Source organism: Microcaecilia unicolor, chromosome 1, assembly GCF_901765095.1.
Source record: "Microcaecilia unicolor chromosome 1, aMicUni1.1, whole genome shotgun sequence".
Classification (NCBI taxonomy): domain Eukaryota; kingdom Metazoa; phylum Chordata; class Amphibia; order Gymnophiona; family Siphonopidae; genus Microcaecilia; species Microcaecilia unicolor.
Window position 1 is genome coordinate 399,692,398 of NC_044031.1, and position 14,317 is coordinate 399,706,714.

The 14,317-nt window shown below is 42.0% G+C and overlaps 1 protein-coding gene and 1 long non-coding RNA gene across 4 annotated transcripts in view; one reads left to right on the top strand and one right to left on the bottom strand.

The window, feature by feature from the left end:
* The first annotated feature begins 5,566 nt into the window (after positions 1–5,566).
* Positions 5,567–8,301, top strand: LOC115475462. The gene is made up of 2 exons (XR_003943035.1): positions 5,567–8,129; positions 8,207–8,301. It is a non-coding gene; the product is annotated as an uncharacterized LOC115475462 (long non-coding RNA).
* Positions 8,302–8,613: 312 nt separating this feature from the next.
* Positions 8,614–14,317, bottom strand: part of MCUR1 (mitochondrial calcium uniporter regulator 1) — a 137,807-nt gene continuing 132,103 nt past the window's right edge. For all 3 annotated transcript variants that reach the window (XM_030211222.1, XM_030211213.1, XM_030211206.1), the window contains one exon: positions 8,614–9,180. In XM_030211222.1, coding sequence (XP_030067082.1) covers positions 9,125–9,180 — 56 coding nt within the window. In that variant the 3' untranslated portion in view covers positions 8,614–9,124. The remainder of the gene's footprint in view (positions 9,181–14,317) is intronic.

The following is a 14,317-nucleotide window of genomic DNA, read 5'->3' on the forward strand; positions in this document are numbered from 1 at the left end:
GGCAGCAATGTCAGACAAGCACGCTGAAACTTTGGTTTGGATGCAAGGTGAGATATCAGGGGTAGAAAGGTAGATTTGGGAGTCATCAGCCTAGAGATGGTAGGAAAAGCCATGGGATGAGATTAATGAACCAAGGGAAGAAGTGTAGATAGAAAAGAGGAGGGGACCAAGAACAGAACCCTGAGGTACGCCGACAGGCAGAGGGATAGAAGTAGAAGAGGATCCACCAGAGTGAACACTAAAGGTGTGGAGGGAGAGGTAGGAAGAGAACCAGGAAAGGACAGAGCCTGGAATCCAAGTGAGGACAGGGTATCGAGAAGTATGCTGTGATCGACAGTGTCAAAAGCAGCAGAAAGATCAAGAAGAATGAGGATGGAATATTGACCTCTGGATTTAGCCAGTAATAGGTCATTGGAGACTTTAGTAAGCGCAGTTTCGGTTGAGTGGAGAGGGCGAAAACCAGATTGTAATGGGTCAAGAATAGCATGTGAGGAGAGAAAATCAAGGCAGCGGCGGTGAACAGCACGCTCAAGTAATTTGGAGAGAAAAGGAAGGAGGGAGATGGGTCGGTAATTAGAGGGACAAGTAGGGTCAAGTGAAGGCTTCTTAAGGAGAGGTGTGACCACAGCATGTTTAAAGGCAGCAGGGACAGTCGCAGTGGAAAGTGAGAGGTTGAGAATGTGACAGATAAAAGGAATAAGAGCAGGAGAGATGGCATTAAGAAGGTGGGTGGGAATGGGATCAGAGGAACAGGTGGTACATTTTGAGGAAGAAAGGAGAAGTGTAGTTTCCTCAATAGTAACTTCAGGAAAGGAGGAAAGGGAATGAGGGGAAGGAGAGAGAGGGGAACGGACTAGTGGAGGGAGAGCTGGTGAGGTAGAGAAAGCAAGGTTTATCTTTTGAACCTTGTTGTGAAAGAATTCAGCAAGGGTCTGAGGAGATAATGAAGGGGGAGTTGGGGGAGGGGGCACCTTGAGGAGAGAGTTCAATGTGGTGAAGAGAAGTCGAGGATTAGAGCCAAGAGAGTTGGTCAGTTGGATATAATAATCCTGTTTGGCACGTAAAAGAGCAGATTGGAAGGAGGTCAGCATGAACTTAAAGTGTAAGAAATCAGCAAGGGCCCGAGATTTCCGCCGGAGGCGTTCGGTGGTGCGGGTACAGGAACGTAGGTAGCGGATATTAGAAGTCAGCCAAGGTTGGGGTTTTGTACGCCTTACAGGGCGGGTCATCAAAGGTGCAAGAGTGTCTAAGGCAGAGGATAGAGTATTGTTGTAAGAAGAAACAGCCTCGTTGACAGACGTGGATGGTGCCACAGTAGAGAGGAGGTTTGAAACATGGGAGGATAGAGATGAAGGGTCAAATCGTGAAGATTCCTAGATAAATTAGATAGGATAGGACGGGACTGGGAGGGAGGAGATTTAAGTGTGAAAGTTATAAGATGGTGATCAGAGGAGGGATGATCAGAGGCAAGGAAACTAGAAGGTGAACAGTTGGAGGAGAAGATGAGATCAAGACAGTGACCATTGTGATGAGTGGGGAGGTGGAGCATAGTTGGAGATTAAAGGATGACGTTAAAGCGAGTAACTTGGAAATATAAGAGTTGGAAGGATCATTAGCAGGAATATTAAAGTCACCAAGGATGAGAGAGGGGGAGGAAGGATCATGGAAGAAGGCAAGCCAGGCGTCAAAGTCACTGAGAAAGGATGAAAGGGACTTATCAGGGGGACGATAAATGACCGCTATTCGAAGAGGCAGAGGAGAGAAAAGGCGGATAGAGTGGACTTCAAAGGAGGAAAAACAGTGAGATTGAGGTGGAAGAAGGGGTTGAAATCTGGAGGAGGGAGAGAGAAGTAGTCCAACACCGCCCCCACGGCCAGCAGGGCGAGGAGTATATGAAAATAGATAACCGCCATGGCACAGGGCTGCGACTGAAGCAGAGTCATCAGGGCAGAGCCAGGTTTCTGTTATGGCGAGCAGATGGAGGTGACGCGAGATAAAGAGGTCCTGGATATAGGGGAGTTTGTTACAGATAGAGCGGGCATTCCATAGGGCGCAAGAGAAGGGCAGAGGAGGGGAGTAGAGGAATAGAGATGAGGTTAGAGAGGTCACGGTGAGATCTGTAGAGTTTGGATAATAGTTGGTGAGGAGGGCCAGGATTGGGATTGATGTCACCAGCTGAGAGTAAGAGGAGGAGTAAAAGAGAGCGGAGGAGAGTAGGAGAGGTGTGGCCACGAAGGCGAGAGGTATTTAGGTGGAATGGGGAAGGCAAAATGGAGGGAAGAAAGAGACGGAGATTAAAAGCCAAGAGGGAGGAAGAGGGTAGGAGAGAAGGTGAGGTGATGAAGTCAATGGATGGGAAGTGAGTTCCTGTAGCGGAGAGAGGTAGGGGGTGAGGGAAAAGATTAGGAAGGGACAGAGCTAGGAAGAGAATGTGAATAGGGGCCATAAACGATTAAGGTACTTTAGCAAATGGAAAAAGATTAGATACAAAGAGAAAAATGCACCTAGAGCGGAGGCCCTGAGTGGATCGGGGTGGACCTGGGTGTCACCCCGGAGAAGGCTGTAAGGATATGCAGATGAGCTGCAAGTCCTCCACAGCACCTGAAAGGCAGCCGGTGGTAGAGGTGGGCACCTCTCAGCTGAGGAAAGGCTTACCAGGGGTTAGGCCGAAGCCAGCATTCCTCCCCCTGAGGGTCGCCTGATCCTAGCCAAAAAGCACCTGGAAACTCTGTGCACTTGGAGAGAAGGCACTGGGAAGATCGGGGTGGAACTGGAGTCACCCCGGATACAGCCTTTGTATCGCTTCATGGTGTGACCACATTTCGAATACTGTGTGCAATTCTGGTCACCGCCTCTCAATATATAGCGGAATTAGAAAAGGTACAGAGAAGGGTGACGAAAATGATGAAGGGGATGGGACAACTTTCCTATGAGGAAAGGCTAAAGCAGCTAGGGCTCTTCAGCTTGGAGAAGAGACGGCTGAAGGGAAATATGATAGAAGTCTCTAAAATACTGAGTGGAGTGGAACAGGTAGACGTGAATTGCTCATTTACTCTTTCCAATAATACTAGGACTAGGGGGGGCATGTAATGATGCTATTAAGCAGTAAATTTAAAACAAATCAGAGAAAATATCTCTTCACTCAACGAGTAATTAAACTCTGGAATTCATTGCCAGAAAATGTGATAAAAGTAGTTAGCTTAATAGAGTTAAAAAAAAAAAAAAGGTTTGGATAATTTCCTAAAACAAAAGTCCATAAGCCATTATTAGAATGGACTTGGGAAAATCAACTGCCTATTCCTAGGATAAGCAGCATAAAATCCTTTTTACTGTTCTGGGATCTTGCCAGGTACTTGTGACCGGGACTGGCCACTGTTGGAAACAGGATACTGGGCTTGATGGACCTTTGGTCTGTCCCAGTATGGCAACACGTATGTTCTTTTGTTCTGGATAGATTGAAGGTTTAACAGATAGAATTTATTGCAATAGTCTAGTCAGGAGGCCACAAGGGTATAAAGAAAAGTGGCACAAACTGATCTACTAAGATGAAGTGCATTAAAACATGATTTGGTTATGTTGGTATAAACTTAGGATGGATTTGTAAGAGTGTCTTATGATAAAATTGAATATAAGGCTCCTATGTAAGTCAAGGTTTGAAGGATACAATTGTTTTAGATGAGGTGGCTGCTGCTAGAAAATAGTAATTTCTATGGGCCTCTTTTACTAAGCCATGCTAGCGATTCCCAGTGCGGCAAATGAGAGTAAGCCCATTCAGTTCCTATCGGCCTCTTCTCATTTGCCCCATTCAGTTCCTATGGGCCTCCTCTCATTTGCCCCATTCAGTTCCTATGGGCCTCCTCTCATTTGCTGTATGGCTTAGTAAAAGAAGCCCTATGTTAGTTGTTTTAAAGAGTTGGATTCCATCAACATAAATGACAGTTTCATGAGGAGCAGGCATGATATTCAGGTTCCACGGGACTGGTCACTTTTGAGGTTTAACATGAAGGCCTTTTGTGAATTTGATACGGGATACCAGCAAACTGGAACCAGATCAGGACATAACAGGCGGCAGGGCACCAAGTTTACTCTGTCAGAGGCAGCCTCAAGTCCCAGCTGGTAAAGGCAGTACAGGTATTATGAGTACAATATTTTGTGGACATTGAAAAGTATTTAAAGCTTCTGTGGGACACTGGATGGAAAGCATATGACCTTCCTATGCAATGTTTCCTTGCTGCTACCAGAATATGCTGAATTGGAGGCTGCAGTCCCAATGAGGCAACTAGGCACTGCTAAATTTCTATACTATGAGAGTTGGGGAGTTGATGTTGCAAGATCAAGAAGCCATCTTGCTTTCCATTAAAGTTGGAAACATTTGGAGCCTGAATGGACAGGAAACAGCCGCTTTAGAAGAGAAAATCAGTTTTGCAGGGGGATTAGGGTGCAGAGAATCATTGTACTCTCTTCTGGAATTTCTTTAGCGTTTTGGCTATAATGGAAATGGGTTGATACATACAGAGAAAGGAGAAAGTCCAATTTATGGCTAGAGTGTCTACTTTATGGCAAATCATATGTAAACAAAATAAAGAGATGATCTGGTATTCTCACTGCTGGTGAACAAGTCTATTTGAGGAACTCCCTGGAAACATGAAATGCACTGTAGAGTTTGAGGATCTAGGAATCATATGCGAGGCTAAAGTATTCTTTGGATGTAGGTAGCAACATGAACCGCCACCCCCACTGTTACCCATGTGATAGGGCCCTTCAAATTTCTGGCTGCATGGTGCTAAAACAGCCAAAGTTTCTACCAAGAATATCAAGCCCATGGTCACCATTATTGACCACCTGGGTCTCTCCTGACAGCTAGCTCCTGCACTAACGTCACTACCAGGAGCCAGCAGAAGTGCCTCTGAAGTCCCAATGCATGTGAAGCAAGGGATTTTGTGATCCCTATATTCATGCTGCCTCTCAACATTATTGATGGGATCTCTCCACATTCCTGACATAAAACACTGCTATCTGATTTCTCTGTCTGATCAGAATTGACTGAGAAAGTAGGCAAATGCTTGAAAGATGTAAAATATTGCTCTTTCCTCCAGCTGATTAATGTGGAAAAGTGTATTGGCTTTTCACCAAATGCCTTGTGAATGTCATGGACAGAGGTGGGTTTCACAACTCATGCTAGAGGCATTCATGTTAAATCCAGTGATACTCCTGTGGCGTAAAAGGGAAGTCCCTCAACAGGTTGGCTATTGTGGTCCAATACTGTAACATGTATTGCAGTGAAGCAAACAGATTTTCTAAGACAAGGGCTAAGGTATTTGATTCAACTGAAACTTCATGTTTCATTGAGGCCATCTCATTTTGAAATGTGCAAGAATTACATGCACTGCAGAGGATAAATGGTTCAGGATTTCTAAGTAGGTTCTGGTTGTGAATTGTGGATCATTAAAAGAAAAGAAAAAAAAAAAAAAAAAAAAAAAAGGAGAAACTCCAAACTTCACAAATGCATACAAAGCCAACAGGCAGGAAGGAGGGAACAAAAAGAGGAAACCAAAGCTAATCCAGATCATTAGGTCTTTATTGCTTAAAAAATGATGTAAGCCAATTATTCAAAGGCTTGACATGGCTGTGTTTCGTCAGGCCTGCCTTCGTCAGGAGCCTTATCTTACTGACTACATAAAAGTGTAAAAATGAAGACTGGTACACATTAGGCTAAGTCATGTACAGCAGCAACACCCAGCATCAGCATCAAAACATGGAACATTAAACCATTTGAAAAGATCATACTAGTTTCTGTTGTGGTTTACAAAGGACACACTTTTGCTTGTTCTGTGTTCAACAATGTTCCTATAAAAGGAATTTTAATTGAAAGGAGAGTTGACTTATGAGGGACCCAAGGATCTTAAGTACATTTAAGGCTTTTTAAAATTTTTTTATTTTTAAAAGAAGATGGTATTATCAAAAGCCAAATAATCGGGGCATGGAAAACCCAAAAGACCTGCTTGGGTAAGTGGATTGCCATGAGACACAAAAGTTAAAAAGGGTGAAATTTGTATTGGTATTGTTTTTTTTTGAAAGGTAAAGCAAAGGTATTTCCTGTAGTTGGAATGAATTGGTACTTCTATATATTTTGATTATAAATCACTTTAAAGTCTTGTTATGAAAGGTGGTATAACATACTCCAGATAAACAACTTGAACATCCTTGAAATCATAAGAACACAGCCAGTCCCCTATGGTTAGGCGAGAATGGAAGGCTGGGTGATCATTTTAAACTTTCAGGAGGGGAAAAAAACAGGTTGATGGCCCCCAGGTTCATGATTATTTGCAGTTTCTCCCTGCACTCCCTCCCCATCCCCTGTTGTCTTGGGTACAAGACTTATGTGGAACTGTGCTTACCTGGGACAGTAGACTGACCTTATCCTCAAGTTTAGCACGGGACTGCAATAGATAAGCCCTGCTGAGAGGTCTTCTGGGAGAAGCATCATGACTCATTAATTTGTTCTGTTAGGCAGAAACTAAGGGGAAGCTGCCAACTGAAATATAGCTCCAACGGTTATGCTAAAGGGAAGTGGAGCAGTTTTCATGGTCACATTACCTTCCCTCATAGAAGTGGTAATCTGTTACTCTATTATTGCTGTGGCAGGTCACTATCTATGGATCAAAATTATTTCTATATGCTCTATAATTCATTTATGCATCTTTTGCCATGGCTTCTATAGACACGAATTCAAATTCTGGGCTTTTCCCCTTTAACTACCTTTCACTTCTGCTTAGTTTTAAAGGAATAATTAAAAGGATATTGACAGAAAAGATAAAAGCTTATAACAAGACGACTGATCACAATCCCTACAGTTTCTCTAACTGGAGGGCAAAGTTGCAGTCTTACCCAGATGCAGATAATTTTAATTAATTGCTATACCTTCCCAGACCTGAGTTAGGACAAACTGCATTAACCATATAAATGCATATTTAATTTAATGTGCATAGCACTGTGTGCGTGTGTTTAGTAATACACAGTAGAAATGCCACAATGCTTCAACTTTGTTTTTCAAGTAACTTTTCATCTCAATCTTCTTTCGAACAGATTTCTTGAGGCAGTGAGGCAGACCAAAAATAAAAATAAAATCATAGAAATATAAAGTTACCTAAACATTATGCCAAGTGGTACTTTACATCTAAAAATAATCTTTAATTTTAGTAAAGCATCTTACCTTTTACTGAACAAGTATATAGTACTTATTCAAATCAGCCCTGGTCTAGCCATATACCTAACCTACCACTATACACAGCTCAGTGTTGAATGAGTTAAGATTCCACATCAAAATGTTTTCATGCACCAATTCTATTTTTCCCTCACCCTCCACTTTTCCTGATAGATCAAAATCTCAAATTTCAAAAATCCTTAAGACCAAATTAACAGACCCACTTGTATTCCAACCTCCAAGCTCCCAATCAATTACCTATTAACTGAAGTAGCAGGCCTACCTACTGGAGTAACCTCTGTTATATTCTAATTCTTAAAGGCTGTGAGATGGTTCACCTCTACACCACATTTATTTAAACATTTATAGTGTCCAATGTCTTGAGTCTCTTCCACTGACCTGACCTGATCTGGAGAGCTGCTCTCAAGGTCGTAGCATTATGTCAACTTTAACCCTTATATAAATTTCAAGTACAGCACTCTATATCACAAACTATCTTAGTATAACAAGATTTTTTGGCTGCTTAGACTTTAGTGTGCACATCAGAATTTATCACAACTTAAAAAACAAGGCAATAAGGTGTAAACACACATTACTTTTGTACAATTTTGGCATACAGTGGTGTGTCCAGATCTCTTGCATGTCATAAAAGGCAACAACAGAAAAAGGCATTAAATTTTGAAAAGCTAAACTCAGAGCAGAATTGCTCTGCTGGATGCTAATATAAACAAAAAGAAACAAAAAAGGTAAAAAGCCTTACCTCTAAAGGGCAATTCTATAACGGGACGCCTACATTTACAAACCACTTGAGAACATTAATGCACAGAATACTGTCACTTTCATGGGTAAGTGTACCCTTGAGCACATTAAGTAGCAGCAAAACAGCTAAGTGCTATTGTGTAAGGGCATGTGTGACAGTGTTAAAGTGTAAGGGGGCATTCAGATGGACAGTACTGTCACTTATATGCACCACTAAGTTTTGTGCACTTTTGCCACATTTAGGTGCCCACAGTTATGTCAGGTCTGTGCATGGTATAACTCTGGGCTCCTAGATTTTAGGTGCTCTGATATCAGGTTGTAGTACTGTAAGAACATAATAGCTACACTGGATCAGACTAATGGTCCATCTAACCTAGTATCCTGTTTCCAACAGTGGCCAATCCAGGTCACAAGTACCTGGACGAAACCTAAAAAGTAGCGACATTCCATGCTACCAATCCCAGGGCAAGCAGTGGTTTCCCCATGTCTGTCTCAATAGCAGACTATGGACTTTTCCTTCAGGAATCTGTCCAAACCATTTTTAAACCCAGATACACTAACCACTGTTACTACATCCTCCAGCAAAGAGTCCCAGAGCTTAACTATTCGTTGAGTGAAAAAATATTTCCTCCTATTTGTTTTAAAAGTATTTCCATGTAACTTCCTCGAGTGTCCTCCTAGTCTTTGTACTTTTTGAAAGAGTTAAAAAAAATTGATTTTTCTACTCGTTCTACCACCACTCAGATATTCAATAAAGGAATCCAGGCATCAGGATGCCATTATAGAACAGGCTCATTATGTGGCATCATGATGCCTAACAGGAGGCACCCATTTATAGTATTACCTCCATGGTTCCAAAATGTGTAAGTAGCACTTAAACAACAAATACAAAACTAAGTTTTTACAAACATCATTTTACATATGTTTCTAACTCCTCAAACTTTGTAGATCTAAATGGAAGTGTGCGTAAGTCTACAAAAAAAAAAAAAAAAAAAACCCAAACCTATATAGTGTGCATTGTGACATAGTTGTGTATTCATCTCTGAGCTAGACAAATGCACTTCCCACAAATGAAAGCTGTACATTTTCACAGACAGCAGAGAAATACTCTGAAGATTTCATAAGGCAATATAAGACAAGTCACTTTGGGTTGATGCTTTATTATATCCACAGACGGTAAAATCCCAGTGCTATGGTGAGGCATGTAAACACAGAACCTAGAAAATGGGAAGGAGAGAAAAAAAAAAAAAGTTTGTAACATTCTTTGCTTCACATTAAATCTGCTCAAACTGACTGGTTCATCTCAGTAAAGGAAATTACAGTTAAAATATAGTTTGGAGCCTTCCCTTCCACCTCAAATTCTAAACAGGCTAGACGTAACTAGAGGGTTATTATACATTTTTTTTTCAGACAGCACCCCACCCACTCATCTACCTCCCCCCCCCCAACTACCTCATGAACAAAGCTGCCCTCTTTAAGTGAAGGCACACACACACAATCAACACAGCTACACATGTTCAAGCAAATGAAGGGAATGGATAGAATTCCATGACACAAGTTCTGCATTCTTCCACCACTTGTTTGTACAAAACTGACTGATCAGACACCAAGAGCCTGGTGCATCATAGTGTAAAGCTTTGAGCATGTATGACCTTTTCCTGTGTACGGACATCTCACACTTCAGTTCCCATCTACACAACGCATCCATTGCAGGTGAGAAACAATGCTTTTTCCGTCAACAAGGAGGACTGAGACAAGCACACAAATAGGTTTCAAGTCCATGACTTCTCATCTCAATATTGTTTATTGTCTAGGAGCAGCCTGATTGTCAGGAAGACGAGAAAGTTGCTACTGTCAAACATGTTGGCCAGCACACTCAAGTGGATGCACTGTGGAATGATACAAGCAGCAGTGTGAAGGTAAGAAGCGAGGACCAAGCACCTGTGTTGCTTCTCAAATCTAATAAAGCAGATTCCAAGAGTCATGTGATGATATTTCACTTTATAGTTAATGGAGTACCAGGTTGTTGCTACCAAAATTGGATGCAGGATGCTAGCCAATTTGCTGAAGTCACTGCTGATATATCAGCTCTGTTGGGTCAAAGGAGAAAAGCAGCAACACAGACTGATGGATTCAGTTTTTCTGAGGTAGTAAGTGTGAGCCCTTTTGCAGTACAGAGTGTGGTGGGATATCATAAATGGATTCTATGAGGTTTTGGACAGAAGGCAGAAGTACTATTTCCTCACTGTCATCGAAAAAAGCATTACTACCAATTTAGGTAAGAACTTAGGCTGGAGTTCTAAGAACTACTTTGTTGCGATACAATCAAGTATACATCTGATAGTGAACTATGGCTGGGATATCACATTCTTTCTAGCCTAGGTAAGTAGCCCCCCCCTCACAAACTGAGCAATTATAGCACAGCAAACAACTGGAAGCCATCAATTGGAAATAATTATTAATTATAGACTGTGAACACAATGAGATTTGGACATTTGGCATCCTAGAAAATGCTACTGGCACAAATACTGCAAAATTATGACAGGATAAGAACATACAGAGTCATGTCTGGTAGATTGTTTTTATTCCCCTACTATGATGTCTTGAACAAACATTGGAAGTCCTAGGCTGGAGACTAAATGGTCCTCAATTTTCATCCCATAAGGAGACATTTGAGATTGGGGATGAAGGGAGCCCTCATTCTGAGTGAACAACACTGGAAATATTTGGAGCCTGAAAGGAGGTAGAACCGCAAGTCTTCTGATTAGAGAGAATAATTACGGTGCCTGTCCTCTGTTGGGATTTGTGCAAGGTCTGCCATGAGCAGTATGGGGGATGGAGGGAGAAGGGAATACATGTATGGGAAAGGCCAAGTGCAAGATCTGTTTTGGGCATCTGCTGCAAGATATTGAAAGAATGGGTGTACTGAGCAAGAGAGAGAATTTTGCATTTTTGCTGCTGGTGATCTCGTTCAGAGGTCCTCCAAAACTGGAATATGCCGAGGGACCACTTGTGAGGATGAAGTACTCTGCTGAACTTATCTGTCTGGTTCTGAATGCCAGAAGTGCCATTTCTAGTTGCATCTAAATCCAAGCCAATATCCCAACTTCTTGGTGCTTCCCAGCAGAAACAAAGGGATCCCATCCCCCCTGCTGGTTGTCCACCTGAACTAATGTTTATGTTTATTGGTGTTTGCTATACCACCTTTAAAAATGCAAATAAAAATGGTTTACAAAAGGTTACAACAAACTTGAGATAGCGATAGAAAAAAAAGGAAAAAAAGAAGAAGGGGGAGGCAGGAAAAGGGTTACGTCGATGAGTGCCAGTCATCCAACTCAGGAAGCACTTGACAAGTGGCAGGGAAAAAAGGTGAAGCCCTGAATCTAGGGTATGAGCTTTCAACTGTAAGCTCAGCAAGAAGAGAGTTCCAAAGAGTGGGAGCAATGAAGGAAAAGCAGAATGGTGAGTAGATTCAAGTCTGGAATATGTGACCAGTGGAATGGACAGATGGTTTCCAGTGGAAGAGCACAGACTACAAGATGGTCTATATGGAACAATGTGTGAGGAAAGACAAGGAAGAATCCCCACATGAAGAACTTTATGCATCTTCGAGGAGCCAAAAAGTTTCTCCTGCTGGACCTAACATGCCTTCTGTATCCTCAACTGCATTTGTAAACAGAGAGAACAAGAATCAAGCTGGTGGTTAGGCCCAAGGCACCCAATGCACCAATTGTGCAAGTCCAGAAATCAACATTGGGCACACCTTTTGAAGCCACTGGAGATGGTCTTAGACATCGAGAAAAGAATCACAGCCAAATTAAACTCCTCAACTTTGAAGGTCAGAAAAAAGGGTGGGCGGGTCTAAAGATGATAAAGCTGATGCACGCCACCACCTTCTCTTACATGAGCACGCAGTTATGGAATGCCTGAAAACAACCTGAAAACAATCGACGAAACAACTCTCTTTCGCAAATCTCTGAAGACATATTTCCTCAACAAGGCCTACAATGAGAACCTACAGCTCCACTAATCCACTTCACCAACCCATTCAGTTATGAAAGCCCACCTTCTACAAATACCCTTATAAATCCCTTCCTTCTTCTTTCTTCCCCTAATTAACCTCTACACAATACTAACTATACCTAATATACTGGAATAACTATGTTAACAATACTATGTAAGCCACATTGAGCCTGCAAATAGGTGGGAAAATGGGGGATACAAATGCAATAAAATAAACAAAATAAAAGAGCCGCAGAAAACATGAAGGGTCAAAAACACTAAGAAAATAAGAAGAAAAACACAAAAGAAAACAAACCAAAATAAGAGCTAAACCCACAGAGGAAGGCACTCAAGATTTGGGGAAAAAATGCTCTGAAGTGTCCGCACCTTGAGTATTGCATTCAGTTCTGGTAATCGTATCTCAAAAAAGATATAACGGAATTAGAAAAGGTTCAAAGAAAAGTGACTAAAATGATAAAGGGGATGGAACTCCTCTCGTATGAGGAAAAGCTAAAGAGGTTAGGGCTCTTCAGCTTGGAAAAGAGACGGAAGAGGGGAGATATAATTGAGGTCTACAAAATCCTGAGTGCTGTAGAACGAGTAGAAGTAAATCGATTTTTTACTCCTTCCAAAAGTAAAAGACTAGGGGAACACTCAAGGAAGTTACATGGAAATACTTTTAAAACAAATAGGAGGAAATATTTTTTCACTTGACGAACAGTTAAGCTCTGGAACTGTTTGCCGGAGGAGATGGTGACAGCAGTTAGTGTATCTGGGTTAAAAAATAGTATGGACAAATTCCTGGAGGAAAAATCCATAGTTTGCTATTGAGACAGACATGGGAAGCAACTGCTTGCCCTGGAATTTGTAGAATAGAGTGTTGCCATGATTTGGGTTTCTGCCAGGTACTTGTGACCTGGCTTGGCCACTGTTTGGAAAACAGGATACTAGGCTAGATGGACCATTGGTCTGACCCAGTATGGCTACTCTTATGTTCTTATGAGACCACAAAAAAACACGTCCTCCCAGTACCACAGAAGAGACTGAAGTACCTATACACACGTGCAGTAGGATGCTCCAAGAACTTTCCAAAAGCTATGAACTGGGCACCGCTGGATGATGTCACCCACATGGGAGAATACATCGGGCCTGCTTGTTCTTAGAGGAAAAAAATACTTTCACCTGTACTTTCTCTAGAATAGCCCCTAAGAAAAATCTTGGTTGCAGGGTATAAGGTTATTTCCCAAAGTTGACTCTGTATTAAGTGAATTGCTTCATTTGTGAGCTAGAGTTAAGCTCGTTGGGATAACTTCCAGAAGTCAGGCATTGATGTATGAAAACACCCCACCTGTGCAGAAATGCGGCTTCAATTACAAGGCATATGGTGAACTCATTGCTGAGAGATCAAAATGGGGAGAACCTTGTACTGACAGTGGTCTGTACAGAGAATGGACCAGAGGTAAGTTATTTTCTGCAATATGGACAGGAAATTGTCTTTGAGACCCAAACTGCAGAGGCTCCCTTCAACTAGGGAAGAATGGAAGGAAGAGCATTCTAAGTGGTTCCCTTGCAGAGGAAAATACCTCAGATGTAAGATAAGGTGTAATCCTTCTATTCTCTTGGAGGATCAGAAAGCCCCCAAGTACTACTACTACTACTTAACATTTCTAGAGCGCTACTAGGGATACGCAGCGCTGTACAGTTTAACAAAAAAGGACAGCCCCTGCTCAAAAGAGCTTACAATCTAATGGGCGAAATGTTGAGTTGGAGCAATCTAGATTTCCTGAATAGAAGTATGGTGGTTAGGTACCGAAGGGGACATTGAAGAGGTGGGCTTTGAGTAAGGATTTGAAGATGGGCAGGGAGTACTGGTTCTGTTGCACTGGATTGAAGGACGAGATCGACTCTTCCTGGAGCAAGCATGCATAGGATTCAGATAAAGGTCAATCTGCCAGCAGAGTGAACCTTAAATGGTTGCCTGACTCTTCTATGCTGAGAACCTAGGAACCCATGGAGATCTGTTATCACTGGTAAAGAAGCATATCTAACACCTGACAAGTGGGGATTGAATATATTCTGAACTTTTTGTAGAGCATGTGCGGCCTGCTTTACTTATGCCCTCCGTCGCTGAATGTCAAGGCTATCTTGTAAAGGGAAGGAAAGTTCTTTGAACAGCAGTAATCGCTGCAATATTGAAACTGCTTGTTTTTCTAGTGGATGATGTCACTGCAGCACTCTCTGCTGTACCATCAAAGTGAAGTTGTGGTCCTTAATGGTGGCCCGTGGTTTCCTTCACTTTATCCCCCCAAAAAGGAAGACTAATACATAGAGGACATCAAAGTCTTGCATGGA